We start from the raw sequence: 16,526 nt of genomic DNA on the forward strand, positions 1-16,526 counted from the left end.
TGCAACTGTGGACAGACGATTTTTACGCGTTTCACCACTCGGCAGTCCCGTTCCGTGAGCTTGTGTAGCTTATCGCTTCGTGACTGAACTGTTGTTGCTTCTAAACGTTTCTACTTCGCAATAACAGCACTTATAGTTCACCGAGGCAGCTCTAGCAGGGCAGAAATTTGACGAAGTGACTTGTTGGAAAGGTGGCATCCTATAACAGTGCCACATTGAAAGTCACTGAGCTCTTCAGTACGACCCATTCTACTGCCAGAGTGTGTCTATGGAGATTGCATGGCTGTGTGCTTGAGTTTATGCACCTGTTTAGCAATGGGTGTGGCTGAAATAGCCGAACCCTCTAATTAGAAGGGGTGTCCACATACTTTTGGCCATGTAATTTGTTATGTTCTTGAAGTCTCATGTTTTACTTTTTTTTTAGAAAACTCAGTTTTTAACATACTGTTAAGGCCCGACATGGCCAAGCAAGGCGATGGACTCGTAATTCGAGGGCCGCGAGTTCGAATTCTCGTCCCACCAAAAATATTTACCCTTCCAGCCATGGGGGCGTTATTATTCATGGCCAATCCCACTATTCGTTGGTAAAATAGTAGTCAAAGAGTTGGCGGTAGGTGGTGATGGCTATCTGCCTTCCCTCTCGTCTTACACTGTTAAATTAGGGACGGCTAGCGCAAATAGCTCTCGTGAAACTTTGCGCGAAGTTCATACTAATCCTATTTGGTCACAGCTTATTATTCTGAAAGGATGAGTCATGTTGGATAAAACTGGAAGCACTGGCGTAGGAATCAGAGGATGTGCCCCTAATTTTCAATCAAAACTAATAAAAATATATAAAATTAGTAGAATTATTTCAAGGAAAAGCCAAATAATGCAAAAAAAAATTAATTCAGAACCCAAGAGCTTCCAGGGCTCTTGAGCAAGTGTTGTAATGAGTGTACACATTCCTTCGGTCAAATAAACCTTGAAGCCCCACTGTGGATTTGTTTCTTACACCTATGGTAAGTGTAATCTATCTATTTCAAAATAATCCATACAATTATATATTTATATTTCATGCATAATACATCAAATGCGTTTTCCTTATATGCATGTTATTTTTACTGAATACAGTTCAACTGTTTATTTTTACTAGCCATTTATCGTTTGGTGTGTGTGCACAGAAAGAAACATAAATACATGTAAGTGTTAGAAAACGAAAATTAATTTTAAGTAGTTGATAACTGATTTCTATAGATAGCTCGTCCTTCTACTTGTTTCCTTTATTTATAGTTTACCATGTTATTCAAAATAATTATATAATATTATAAAAGTGTTGCGTCCCAGTGGTAGTTGTTAGGTGTAATTTTTGAACTGTTACAGTGAGTAACTTGTTTTCTCCTTTTAGACCAATTTTATGACTTAAAGATCTTTTAAGTAAAATATTTAAATATCAATTTGTGTACTGAGAAGAATTTATAAGGAAAAGGCAAATACGAGCAAGTTGAGATTGAATAACTTTATTGGATTCATAGATATGTAAGGCTTTTTCACGTAATGTTTGAGACTTCGGTCGTGGTTGAAGTCGTTGGAGAAAGCATCAGTCACCTCTCCTTGATTATGTATGTGTATCTATATGTTAGAAAATAATAATAAATGACGTTTCGTCACTTGTAATAATCCTTTTCAAGTACAACATTCGAAGACTGTTATATATTATAATGCTTAAGTTTATACTAGAGTCAGACAATTGTAAAACACCCACATGCATCACTTTACCTCACACTTCTTCTCATATAAATATGTTATAATGATTTTTATTTTAATAATCAGTGACATTTATTATTGTTATTGTCACTTAAGTAATATGAATAACAGGTAATAAATGTTACTGATTATTAGTTACTTTAAAATACTTAAGTCTGAATTTTCGTGACAAACAACAGCAAATGCTTAGTAGGCAGAGAATGACAAAATTACATTTGAAATTTGCAATATGTAATCAAATATCTAATAAATTAGTTAGTTTTACGTCAAAGTAATGATATTTTCGGCATTCAAATTAAGGGAGTTTTTCCTTGCAGTTTAAAAAAAAACATTTATATACCTTTAAATAATTTAATGAAGAAAAGCCTTGCCATAACCAAGTCCATAACCATAGCCACTATAGCCAAGTCCAAAACCATAACCACCATAGCCTAGTCCAAGTCCATAACCGCCATAGCCAAGCCCATGTCCGTAACCGTGATTAATCCTACTTCCATAGTTGAAATGACGTCCAACGGGATAGCCGTAGTATCCATAACCTCCGTAGACTGCTGGACCAGCTAAGTAACCAGCCATGGCAGTAGCCACAATAGCAAAGAAAACGATAGCTACCTGAGATAAAGTACGAAACTTCTATATAAATATATATTTGTAATTTATTTGTCATAATAACTACATCGTTAGCAAGTAACGTGAATTTGTGCAAAATGTGACATATATTGCACAAACTTTTTATTTCCGTTATTTCAAAAACCATGTTTTCTTTTTACGCCAGAAAATAATTTTTTTACATCGTGAATTTTGCCAAATAATGTTCACACTTTTTATAACGTCACAACTCAAACAACAGACCACGATAAATGACAGTTTCATCCTAGAAAAAATATTCAACATCCAGTCAATTATGTTGCGAACTATTCTCGTTATCAAAATGCGTAAAACATTATTGGACAGTAAGTTTACACTATTTATAGATGTTTATAAACATAATGAATATAGTGTTTGGTATGTTACTTTCATTGAGAAAGTTATTAGTAAGTGAAGTTTTAATTTTAATTCTTAGACTATGTGATTCGAATTTCAACGTGTTAAGCACGTGGGAATGAACAACAGAACCCAAAAGATATTAAGAAAAGGTCTCATCGGAACTGAATAATCTGTTATATAATACATAGTATTTACTTTCACTTATTCGTTCTTATGATTATATTAAATTTGAAATAGTATCGAATACACGGAACTACACATCACAAAAAATATCAATTCCGGCAAGTAACTTACTGAAAGTGAAGTGCTGTCAAAGGTAATATAGTGTTTTGTGGTGGTTTGTGTTTTACTTAAATACCAATGGGAGTAAAATATGTACGTTAACACTGCTGTAATGCAAGTTTTACAATGTCGTTAACATTTATCATACAAAAACTTAGATAATTGAAGTTAAAACAATACAATAATTATGTCTGCACTAATGACTAAAAAGAATCCATACCTATATGTTTTGTTGTTTTTTAATATAAATAATCACTGACAGATAAACTTACCACAGTTTTCATGTTTGTTTCAGACGAGAATAATTGTCTCAGTTGAACAGGTAAGAAAAGTAACTAACAATTCGTCTCTTTGCCTTTATATAGCATTTGCAGCAATGCAAAAAAAAACAACAAAAACATAGAGCACATACTCACGCACACATAGAAAAAATGGATAATTGTTTTATAACGTCCTTTCTCGTGGTGGTACTATATAGGTCAACTTTTTTTCTTTTACCATGATTTACTATGCCTAGACCTACTAATGGTACGAAGGTCACACTTTGGGTCCAAACTTACGCTATTATAATTCTACTAATCGGTCAAGGCGAAAAAAAAAGCCATGTTTGTGCATTTAAGAGTCAGATATATCCTCACCCTCTCCCATAGTTTTAGTGAATATGGTACGCCTCGAAATTCATATCTAAGTTATGTATTGAACTAGATAATAATCTCTCATTCTAAGCAGCACGTTTTCTGTTTTGTAGAATAAGTTACATGTTATTTGGGTATGCAAGACAAACCGGTTGTTAAAAACATTATTTCCGATCAGGATTCGTGGATAAGGATAAACGATTTTTTTTTTTCTTTTTTAATATATATGTATAACCTACTGGGTTTATACATACATTCTGTAAATATATACGTGATATTTTAATAAAATACGCAATAACATATATATTTTCCAAACAATAATTTCGTTTTACTTACATGTTATACTCTCGTGCAATTAGATTTTAGTAAATAATTACTCAAGTATCATGAACGTCAAATTAGCACTTTTACTGCTAACTATGATGTACTAAAATTTTAGTTAATTAGCTTTTCACGCGTACATTTGAACATTCTGGTTATAGAATTCTGGTTCTATTTGTAAAGTCCCACGTATCTTTAGCGTCATTAGGTAAAACTGGATTCCAATAAGTAAATACGAAATCTGTAATACTGGAAATTCGAAAGACTTGATAACTGGAAACAAATCAAATACGTACAGTAAAAGAAAGACTCAAACATGAGTTCAAAACCTCAAAATACTTTACTCAATACATATTTAAAACCCAATCCGTGTCGGGGTCATACTATTTCAACTGGCTAGTTTCTAGCTTTGATAACACCAGCTGAAGATGAGAAATGCAAAATACTTTTCACACAAAAAGACAGAAAGAACTGTGGCTATATTATCTTTTGAAGTTCGATTAATTCCTAGTATTACTTCCAACAATATTTAATTATCTAATGACCATTAATGACCATTCTCACCGTGCATTTTCAACGGATGATGTATCCTAAAATAATATTAATTTGGACAACCTTTACATCATCTATTGATTTTATTATGGCCAACATATACCACGGGGAAAGCAGATAAGAAATATGGCATAGAAATAACATTATGGTATATAAACCAAGGATAAGGCGAAGAAATAGAGCAAGTTCGTATCTATTTATATTTTTTTCGTATGAATATAAGCTTAATAGAGAATTTTTTTAAGGAAAATCTGGGAAAAAATATCTTTAAATAAAAAAAGTTATGCAGGGTTGATAAACAAACTTCAAAAATAAACCAAATAAGAAAGGGATGGAAATGTACATATCACCTGATTCGGCTTATAATAACAGAACAGAGTAATCAGTCTAAATTTTACATGGGTAATAAAATCCATGCATTATTATCAAATAGAATCTCAGTTTTCATTATTATACCTTCCCTTGAGTTAACTTTAGAATACGACTTTTATGACTGTTATTATTATTATTATAAAGTAACATTTTGCAATTGAAAATTCTGGTTCTATTTGTATTGCCAGTAAGGAAGCCAATGATTGAGGGATTTTATTCTCCATATAAAGTCGATACGGCTAGTCTGCTATATGGTTATTAGCCTGATCAAGTGATATGTCCACTTCCATTCCGAGCTCATTTAGTTTCTTTTTTCAAGGTCTATAGCTAGTCCTGTATAGCTTTTTTTATTGAGCGATAAGTTTTTCTTATACTTTTTTTTGTTTTATTTATTCTAAAGCTTTATAAATTTTCCATAGAATAACAAAATAGGTAGTCAAAGATCAACCAAATAATGATAAAATTATAGCTTCTGCTAGAGCCAGGTAGGCGCTTAGCCTGTTGAAGAAAGACGACGATAAAGAAAATAAGAAATCTTGGTTTTGGCTGTTCGACTTTGAGACGCTCTGAATAGCTGAAAGCGGTATATACACTGGATATAGAGCAACTATGACAGATAGCTCTTTATATCAAGGTTCTTGTGACCCGTAGAGAGGAAAACCCAGACGAATTTTGTATTGCTTTAATATAAGCATAATAGACAATAACGCTCGATTCGTCTGCAATATATTAATAATTTGACACAAGTCTCGTTAACTATAATTGTGGCTGGCGTCTCTGTAATTGCGTTTGTGATAACTTAAAATTTAATTACACATTAAACTTTTAATACATTCCAGACGAGGTGAGTGTTATTACCTATAATACATACGTAAACTGATTCTGCATTAAGTTTGTTAACTAGAACTGTGGATGATGGCTCTGTAATTGTGTGTAGGATGCTCGATGACTTAAAATTGAATCACACATTATACTGTTGCGATGCTGATGTTGAATTACATATTCAGAGTTCATCTTGTAGAGATTTTGTTTTTTAATAGAAATTTGTGATATAAGAACCATGTACTCAAAATTAAGTAAAGCAATATTTGTGTGTAAGTAATTCACTTTTGTCATTTAAAGTTCTTACAAATGTTTATATTCTACAATGTGCTTGTTTGTTTGTTTGTTTTTCACACAAAGCTATTTGAGGGCTATACTCTGTACTAGCCGTCCCTAAGACTAGAGAGAAGGCAGCTAGTTATCACTGCCAACTCTGAGGCTACTCTTTTTGACTGTCACTTTGTAACGCCCCCACAGATAAAGGGCGAGCATGTTTGGCGCGACGGGGATGCGAACCCACGACCCTCAGATTATAAGTCGCACGCCTTAACACGCTCGGCTATGCCGGGCCTACAATGATGTGCTATTTACTATTACAAAGTGAACGTCAAAGTGAAATAATTAATTCAACAACCCATAGATGTCATTAAATTACTTATTATTTTTTTAAAGTAAAACTAAATCAAACAAACTAGCCAAAAGTCAAGTGTTAAATAAATATATAAAGTACTAATATTGTGAGCTTAATTAAAAACAAAACAAAAAAGGTAGACAAGTCATATATAAACAAAATCACAATCCTACTGTACACTTAACTAATTTCTTCACCCTTAATACAGTTTTTGCAAACGTATTTGAATCTAAATACATCTCCCTAATGGCATAATGGCACGTTTTCAGACTTACAACGCTAGAAGTCGTATTTCGATACCCGTGTTGGATGGAAGAGAAAGCTTTGTGCTTAATTTAATAAAAAAAACAACTAAATATTAACGATGACCCACATTTTATCTCTCTGGCTATTCCCCTGATAAAAACGATATATAAAAACACCAGAGTGAATTTGTTTGTGAGTGAGTCAACCGGTTAGACAATGAATTAGTTAATCAAAAAATTATTTAGAAATTGGGTTAGTCAGTTTCGTGATGTGTTGAGTTTGTGTTGTAAATACATTGCTGGCCAAAATCTTAAGGCCAATGAGAATAAAGAAAAAATATGCATTTTGCGTTGTTAGACTCAACCACTTATTTGAGTAGAGCTTCGAAAGATGAAAATAAGAAAAGGGAAAATAAAAATAAAAAACTTTTTTAGCATTTAATAGGGAAAATGTAAAACTATGAAATTAGCCTAAATACTAGCTGGTCAAAAGTTTAAGATCATACTGAAACGAAGCGTTAATCGGTAAACACATAACGAAATTTAGTCATTTGTGTTCAAGCATTAGCGTTGTCAACATCACCTGTGTTACATTGGGTAAAAACATGGCAAAGGCTAAAACGTTTGAACGTAGCAGAATTATCGAGCTTCAAAAGCAAGGTCTTTCTTGACGTGCCATTGCTGGTGAGATTGGGCATAGTAAAACTGCTGTTGCAAATTTCTTAAAAGACCCTGAGAGATACGGAACGAGAATTTCAAGTGGTCGGCCCAAGAAAATTTTGCCGGCGTTGAGCAGGAGGATTTGATGGGTTGTTCGGCAAGAAACCAGCCGATCATCGAACTAGATTAAGGCCCTTACGGACGCAGAATGCAACTCAAGAACAATAAGACGAAATCTACGAGAGAAAGGCTTTTAAAACCGTAAACGTCTTCAAAGGCCACACCACGAAACAGCTCAATTAAGCTTTGTTGAGAAGCACCAAATATGGGACGTAGAAAAGTGGAAGGTTTTGTTCTCTGATGAGAAAACATTTAACCTGGATAGTCAAGATGGCTTCCAACTTTACTGGCACGATAAGGATATCCCACCGGAGACATTTTCTACACGACACAGTGGAGGAGGTTCCATCATGATCTGGGGTGCTTTCTCCTTCCATTGGAACAATGGAGCTTCAGGTTATACAGGGGCCTCAAACAGCAGCTCGCTACATTGGCATGTTGAAGAGAGCATTCTTATTGACTGAAGGCCCTCGCTTGTGTGGAAATTACTGGATCTTTCAGCAGGACAACGCTGCAATCCACAATGCCCGCATTACAAAGGACTTTTTCATGGCAAATAACATGATTCTTTTGGACAATCCAACGTGTTCGCCCGAACTGAACCCCATTGAAAATGTCTAGGGGTGGATGGTAGGGGAAGTCTATAGAAATAGACGTCAGTTCCAAACAGTGCATGATCTTCGTGAAGCCATCTTCACCACTTGGAATAATATTCTAGCCAGTCTTCTGCAAACACTTATATCGACCATGCCAAAGCCAATGTTTGAAGTTATTCGCAATGACGGCTGTGCAACTCACTACTGAGACCTCTTGTTGGGCATTTCTGTTTGGAGCTTCTTTTTGGTATGGTCTTAAACTTTTGACCAGCTAGTATTTAGGTTAATTTCATGGTGTTCTTATTTTCCCTATTAAATGCTAAAAAGTTTGTTTTTTTTATTTTCTCTTTTCTTATTGTCATCTTTCGAAGCTTTACTCAAATAAGTGGTTGAGTCTAGCAACGCAAAATGTATATTTTTTCTTTATGTTCATTGGCCTTAAAATTTTGGCCAGCAGTGTATATGCTAAACTTTAACAAATATGATGTCTTTATTATTATTTGTTGATAAGGACTAACATTTGGTTACCTTTAATTTATTAAACTTTCCTTTTCCTTTTCTCTAGTTAATTCAATAAAAATAATAATAAATAAGACACGATTATGCTTTGCAACTTACTCCTGAAGATGACGTTGCAACGTTGAAACATTTTAGTGGTCATATATTGGCCTTATTTATTTAAAATGTTTTCAATTGTTTATCTATTTTAAAGTTGTATGTTATAATATTAACCCATTATCGTTTCGTATAAATTTTAAATAGAAATAACAATCACTGAACTGTTATTACGGCTTGTGGAAGTTACAAAATGTCAGAGTTTTCCCTTCCATGTATTGAAATTTATTTTTAATTCAGTTACATTTAGGAATAAACATCGGAAAGCACGCTAGCATTCTTTACGTACAGATGGCACTGACACACCAAACTCCTAGGTGTGTGGGTGTGTTTTCTTATAGCAAAGCCACATCGGGCTATCTGCTGAGCCCACCGAAGAGAAAGATGTGTGTGGGGTTTTATCGTAAAGCCACCTCCGGCTATCTGTTTATCCACGGAGGGGAATCGAACCCCATGATTTTAGCGTTGTAAATCCATAGACGTACCGCTATCCCAGCGGTAGACAGTCCTAGAAAAAACAATGAATACAAACAGTTATTATTATATGTATTTTTTAACTTGTACTCCGGAAAAGCTATAATAAGGCATGTGTCACCGCAAGTTGTTAGAATTATACAAACATTATTCTCTTTTTAACATGAAGTGAAAAAATGACTCAGCTCTAGAGCATACTTTTAAATAATGTGTAAGTGAATGTTTTTCCTTATGAGCATAATGGAAGTTATCTATTAACATATCTTTCGTTTGCTTTGATTTTTGTACTTTGCCATATATGTAAAATTATAGCTAGAATTCTAGGAATCAAGCTTGTCTATAACCATAATTTTTACCACAAGTCCTTAGAAACTTCGGGACGTCACATTAAATCAAAATACTGTGAAAATTTATTCGTGTCACACATGATCATTACATCATACGAAAGCTTCCAACAAAACGTCCACATTAATTAAAATATTAAACAAAGCTTACTACGACAGTATACATCGCTACGATAAAACAAATCACAGTATAACTTATTGAACACACGGTATCCTGAAGGTTATAAACGTACTTTAGGTAAAAAAAAGACATTTGACTCAAAATAAACTACAAAATTAATACAAACCTGCCTGAGCAAATGTAGATATATTAACAATTTAATTAGAATTTATAAAAAAGTGTGATTTTTTGTAATTTCAAACGTGATTTTGAGACATAAATCTCAAAATATTTAAAATGATCATTCTCGCACATTTTTGTTGAAAACAAAGTGGAATCTTTTTTTTCCAATATCTAAAGACACTTTAGTCCTATTATTGCATGATGGTTAGGACTCTCAAATCGTAATAGGTGTGTTGCAGGTTCGAATTCCTGTTACCAACCATATTCGCCTTTTCAATCATGTAGGCATTATAATGCTATGGTATTTCCTACTTTTTATTGGTAAAAGTGAGATGTTGCCTAGCTGCCTTGCCTGTAGTTTTCATTGCTATATTACTCTGCACAAAATTTAAACAATATTTCTTTAATAAAAAACTATTGTGTTTTTCACCAACCCTGAATTTCAGCGTTTCAGCTGTTAAGATATTCTGCTATATAAAACTTCAATAACAACTTGACTCTGAATATTATTTTAATAACAGAACTATACAAACAGTATTTTAAAATATTCGATAAGTCTTTGTATTTTTTTTTTTTGTTTTAAAGCAAAACTACATTTGGCTATCTGCTATGTCCACCATGGGGAATCGAGCCCTGGATTTTAGCTTTTTATGTCCTTAGAGATACTGCCTGCTGGAGCCGATAATTCAATACACCCACTCCATAAAAAATGACGTTTTTTATTAAAAATAAACATTAATAAATGGTAAAAGATTGTCATCATAGCTATATACGTAGTATTATCACTTAGTTGTTTTAAGAAGTTTCTATGGACGACACTGTTCAAGAAGTTTGAAACTAACAACATTATGCTTTCCATTGCGAAAGTGTTGTTGTTTTCTTATGGTCTAGTGAACAGTAAGAAAAGTTCTCAAAACCTTGACTTTAAAATGTTTTCCAGTAGTCTAAAAAAAAAACCTCGACCACAGAATCCAGAAAGGCTGTCAGTGTGAGGAATCCACAAAATTACTCTTTATAAACAAATAATAAGAAATTGTGATTGAAAGAAACAATAGTGTATAATGATATGTCACTGATATTATATCTGTTATATCCAGTACCAATGACGCTTTATGTGTAATGCCGTGGCTCTCTAGGCCGGCTGGGATAGGACAGAATTATCATTGGTCAAGGCACTATTTATAATAAGAAAAATGCTCGAAAACAACTACTGTGGTGCGAATTTAGTTCAACTAGTAAGTGTACTTTTCATACTTTTATTTCTGTCACAACATATCACAATTAGGGTAAATATTTCAATCATCATTTAATCTATTAATCTGAACAACATATATTGTTAACTATTGTTTTCTTGAATTAACCTGTTTATTACATTGAACAGTTAGCAAACCTTCTAATATTTGGATAGTAATACGTTTTACAATTATTTCAAGTGTGTGAAATTATTTCAAATATGTGATATATCCAGATGAAGTAAATTAATTTAGAGCTGTACTGGATACGCCCTGACCCGGCATGACCAGGTGGTTAAGACACGGGTTCGAATCCCCATCACACCAAACATGCTCGTCCTTTCAGCCATGGGGCGTCATCATATGCGGTCAATCCCACTTTTCAGTAGTGAAAGAGTAGCCCAAGAGTTGGCGGTGATGACTAGCTACCTTCCCTCTAGTCTTACAGTGCTAAATTAGGGACGGCTAGCGCAGATAGCTCTCGATTAACTTTGTGCGAAATTCAAAACAAACCAAACTGGGTACGTCCATTAAAGAAAAAAAAATTTCATCAAGATATGGAATTATTAAACAATGTTACACTTTTACTGCCTGAGTTTAAATTTAAAAATGAACAGATTGAATACAATGTATACAACACAACTAAAACAAATTTTATTAATCTAAAAATATAAACACAGTATGTGCTTACACTAGACAGAAGATTCTGTTCTTGAAATCTCAATAAAACTCAGGTCAAGACTAACTAAATGCAAGGTTTATAGCTTAGAATGAATATCACATTTACCCAGTGCAACATTCTGTACCACATGACTGGTCATTCTCATTTGACGTAAGGGGGGCTGCAACTTCAAGATATTGTCTGTACAACCACTGAAGGATACTACAAATGACTTTCTGAAATAAGGTCAGTAATCAACTTTGTAAACGGGCGATAACGGGAATTACCAACTTTGTAAATGACACGAAAACAGGTAACGTGAAGTAAGATCAACTTAATGTGTGTTTTTTTTTTTTTACTACTTGTTATGTGGACACATTCAGAACAAAGAATAATTTCAGAATAAATTAGAGTACTGCAGAAATAAAGAAATAAGTGGTATCTTTCTGTACCAGATCCATATTTCACAATCACAATTCTGATTTGACTTAAAATGGAAAAATTTGGTAATTTATTAAAATTATCAAATCTATTTTTTCACAAAATGCTTACTCATTTTTTGTTTTACAATTTGGTTTTCTAAGACTGTTTCTTATATTCATAATTATTTAGTTTCATTTTCTCTCGGAATTTGAGTGCATTACAATTATCTAAGAGTAATGGTCAAATCCCACTATTCGATTAGAGTATATCAAGGATTAGCTATGGTTGAATTTTCCCCTAGTTTATCAAGTGAAAGTTAGATAACTAGATCAGAGATCCTTGGGTAGTTTGCGCGAATATCTAAAGCAAATTTTACGTTTCAGACTTGTATGGAATCGTATTTGATTCGTTATATCGGTGAAACACTGTTAAACCGATTTGAGTTAACAAGTTTTAAAAGGTTATGATTGATAAAGTGTGAAAATAATAAACAAACGTGGAGTATATCAAATGCAAAGTTTGATTTTATTTTCAATATATCTCCGTCCAGTATACATCACTTCATTTCTACATATCAATTTACAAAGTTTTTGTACACGCACAAGTTTTCAAGTCTCGTCATGTCCCATTATTCAGACTTAGTTACTCGCTTCTGATTTTCTGTAAGTAGACATACACAAAAATGTATTAGTACAAAAGAAATGTTGAAAAAAAATTATATATATTTGAAAATGTGAAACTAAATAAATCATATAAAGTTTAAATGTAATGCTTATAAAAATTTTATTTAAAGGAGAAAATAAGGAGACTATTTTTAATTCAATTAATAGAATATGTGATACAGTTAATGTAACATTGTATCAACTGTACACATGACATACATAAGCATTCATATTAGTTTAATTCATTGAGCGTATACTTCGAATGAACACATGCAAGAGAAAGCTCTCTGTACCCTCTCATGATTTAATGGAATAAAGCTTTGCCATAGCCAGCATAGTCGAGTCCAAGACCGTAACCACCATAGCCTAGTCCGAGTTCATAACCGTAACCACTGTAGCCTAATCCAAGTCCATAACCACCATATCCTAGTCCAAGACCATAACCGCCATAGCCAGGTCCACGTCCATAACCGTGGTGAAGTCTGCTTCTATAGTTAAAATGACGACCAACAGGGTAACCATAAAAGCCATAACCCCCTAGTAACCGTGAGCTGCCTGGCCAACAAAATAACCAGCCATGACAGTAGCCGCAAGGGCAAATAAAGCTATAGCAACCTGAAAGAGAAACATTAAACATATACACCTGTACATAACTGCATTATATTAAATTTCATATTTTATTTCCATACGTTTCTGATAACAATCAAGGTGATAATATAATATGTGTTTTATATATAAAACCAAATGTTTACAAATATGTGTTGAATAATTACACTACCCAAAATATAAACATTTGCTAATACTAACTTCAAATATACTTTCAGAAAAACTACTTTCTATTAACTTCTTTAAAAAATGATTGATGATAAATTTTCTACTAAAAAATAAGTGGCTATGAAACTGTCTACTTTTAAATGAAGCAAAAAATGTTATAGTGCATATTCAAGGCTATTCATAAGAGATTAATTTCAATAGTTGTTGAGAAATAATAGATTAGTCTATTCCATTAAATATTCTAACTAGCAAATTGTAATATATGTTTGGAGACTTACCAGAGATTTCATTGTTGTTAGCTTGATGAAAGTTTATTGTTGGTGAATATGCGAGAGTGTAACAAACAAAGTTCCTACTGGCTTTTATATTGTAGTGACAATCGTTCTGTAACACAGTTTTGTTTGTTTGTTTTTTAAATTAAAAAAAAAGCCTGCTGTATTTGACCTTAAACTGTTCAACTATGGTGTTTTGTTTTAATGCTGTAGAGTAACTATACTGATTTCCAAATACCGCTTTCTAAACTGTGTAATTTACTTACAATGTCATCAGAGTTAGCATAAGCTGCAGGGTGTGGCCGAGGTCAGATTATTGTGTTTTTTGTAGTTGTTATTTTTTTTGTTTTTTTTTATTCAGAGCAAATATTTTGCGGAACGTTGTTGAAGATATTTAACTAAAGTTTTTAAGGCATTCATATGTGAAAGAGCAGGAAATGTCGGTCAAATATAGTTTGAATAAACAGTTGCCTTAATAACGTTCTTGGTTAATAAATATATTGTTGTCAGTTTCAGTAGCTATAAGCTTAAATTCCCCGAACAAGGTGAAAACTGTCGCGTGAAAGTTGGATGAAATCGCAGAACACTTTTAAATAAAAATAAATTTTCTTAAGCTCAATTTGGGAACTTAATATAATTAATACTATTTTTTACGGAAATTTTACTTCTCGAACAAAATGTTCTAGTTTTAAATGAATAACGAGGTGGATAAAACCATCCATTTAGTTGCGATCCTATCAAACATAAAGTTATGGAATGCAATAGAATTTTATAGTTATAGTTATAGAATACAACAGAATTTTTCTTTTGTTCATGCTATCTCACCCATTGTTTAATTTCATCAGTTAATCATGTAGCTAGTTAATAACCTTCTTGATTGTTACAAAATTTGGATATGAGTGTATTTTGTAAATAGTGAATACGAAACAATGCAAATTTTAATACATCCTCTGTTGGCTAAACTTTACAACGCCAAAATTCGGGGTCATATATACCTGGTGGGTGGGTGCAGTACATATAATTTATTGTATAGCTTTGTGTTTTGCAACAAATATAAAATACACAAATTTTTACCATGGATATATATGTAAGAGGAACTTAAATGAATAACTAAAAGTGATATCACAACGAGATTTTTATTCTTTGCTGACGTGGTTTCAAGCATTTTAGTTCTCTTATAAATGGCGAAGTTCTGACCGTTCCGGGAAATAATGCACGATATATTGTTTCGTTGTATACGCTTGAACAATTCTTACAGTGTGAAAGTTGAAAACCATTTAAAAAACTGTAACCTCTGTATATGATGGAAAGAACGCATTTGGCTGCTGTTAAAACATTTTGCTGAAACGAAGTCAGCTCTGAGTTCTGAAACAGCGAAGCATTACGTAGTTGCGTATTGTAACTTAATATACTGTTATATATATTTGAGTTTGAAACAATAAACTGTTACATAGCCGCGAATTCTGGCGTACATTATTATCCAGTTTAATGTTTTGGCATAGATTATTGTTATGTAACTGAGTTTTGAAACAATGAATTGTTACATAGCGATACATTTTGGCATGATAAAATGTATAGTTTTTGCGTAGTACTTTGTTACGTAGTTATTAATTCTGTTTGTTTGGTTTTGAATTTCGGGAAAAGCTGCATGAGGGCTATCTGCCGTCCCTATCACCATCACCACCCACCGCCAACTCTTTTATCAGCGAATAGTGGGATTGACCCTCATGCTATAACGCCCCCACGGCTAAAAGGGCAAGCATGTTTGACGTGAGCGGGATTCGAACCCGCGACCCTCAGATTATGAGTCGAGTGCCTTAATCACCTGGCCTGTAAATTGTGACATGCTATGATGCTACATAGCTTAGAATTTTGATAAGGTTTACTATTACATTGCTATAAATTTTGATACATGGTTGCTATATTATTATTTATAATATCAGAAAATATATAGACGTTCAATAAGTATTAATATAAAAGTGTAACTAGAGAAAAAAAAACAGTTTTTATAGCATTAGAATAGATTATAATCATTTGTTCATTACTTTATGAACAAATTATAGTGAACATTTTCTTAAACATGAAGAAATAACAGAAAATATAAAACAAGTAAAACATAATTCATATTTAATTTGAAATTAAGAAATGCTAGAAAATATTGCTTGAATCAGAAATGAAAATGTTATGACTTGGATATTTTGTAACGCAAATAATGTGGCTTCTTTTGTCGTTTTTGCGATATTACTGGATGCCAAGATACTGGGTGTGCCATCCATTGACAGGTTTAGTGTCTTATAATGAAAAGACGCGCAAACGAAGGGCTTGTTTTACATTTGTTTCCTGTTTAGATAAGATTTAATAATACTATACTTAGCGGCCATCATCACTATCGATTTGACCAGGTGACTAAGGCACTCGACTCGTAACTGGAGAGTCGCGGGTTCTAATCCCATCATACCAAATATGCTCGCCATTTCAGCCGTGGGGGCGTTCTAATATTACGGTCATTCCCATTATTTTTTGGTAAAAGACAGCCCAAGAGTTGGCGGTGGGTGGTGATGACTAGATTATATATGTCACAAGTCACAATTATTACTATACACTCATTAGTAAGATATAAATATCATACATATATATGTATTTACATTATACTCAATGTTAAAATAAATTGACCAAACTCGACATAATCATACGTTTTTCTACATAAATTCAAAAAATAGGTTATAAATTTACTATTCACCTTACTTTAACTTAATTAGTAATGGTCAGCTTTTGTATATTACTAAATTTAAAAGTGAGTAAACATATTATCCTGGT

The 16,526-nt window shown here is 33.0% G+C and overlaps 1 protein-coding gene and 1 long non-coding RNA gene across 2 annotated transcripts; both read right to left on the minus strand.

The window, feature by feature from the left end:
* Positions 1-1,483: 1,483 nt before the first annotated feature.
* On the minus strand, positions 1,484-3,391 carry LOC143240031 (uncharacterized). The gene is made up of 3 exons (XM_076481801.1): positions 3,288-3,391; positions 2,087-2,358; positions 1,484-1,611 (listed from the first exon to the last, which is right to left on the minus strand). Exons 1-2 carry the CDS (start codon positions 3,297-3,299, stop codon positions 2,098-2,100), a joined length of 273 nt encoding a protein of 90 aa, XP_076337916.1. The 5' UTR covers positions 3,300-3,391; the 3' UTR covers positions 1,484-1,611; positions 2,087-2,097.
* A 9,116-nt stretch (positions 3,392-12,507) lies between these two features.
* On the minus strand, positions 12,508-13,812 carry LOC143237403 (uncharacterized). The gene is made up of 3 exons (XR_013020053.1): positions 13,716-13,812; positions 12,957-13,278; positions 12,508-12,661 (listed from the first exon to the last, which is right to left on the minus strand). It is a non-coding gene; the product is annotated as an uncharacterized LOC143237403 (long non-coding RNA).
* Between the last annotated feature and the right edge of the window lie 2,714 nt (positions 13,813-16,526).

Source organism: Tachypleus tridentatus, chromosome 13, assembly GCF_004210375.1.
Source record: "Tachypleus tridentatus isolate NWPU-2018 chromosome 13, ASM421037v1, whole genome shotgun sequence".
Lineage (NCBI taxonomy): Eukaryota > Metazoa > Arthropoda > Merostomata > Xiphosura > Limulidae > Tachypleus > Tachypleus tridentatus.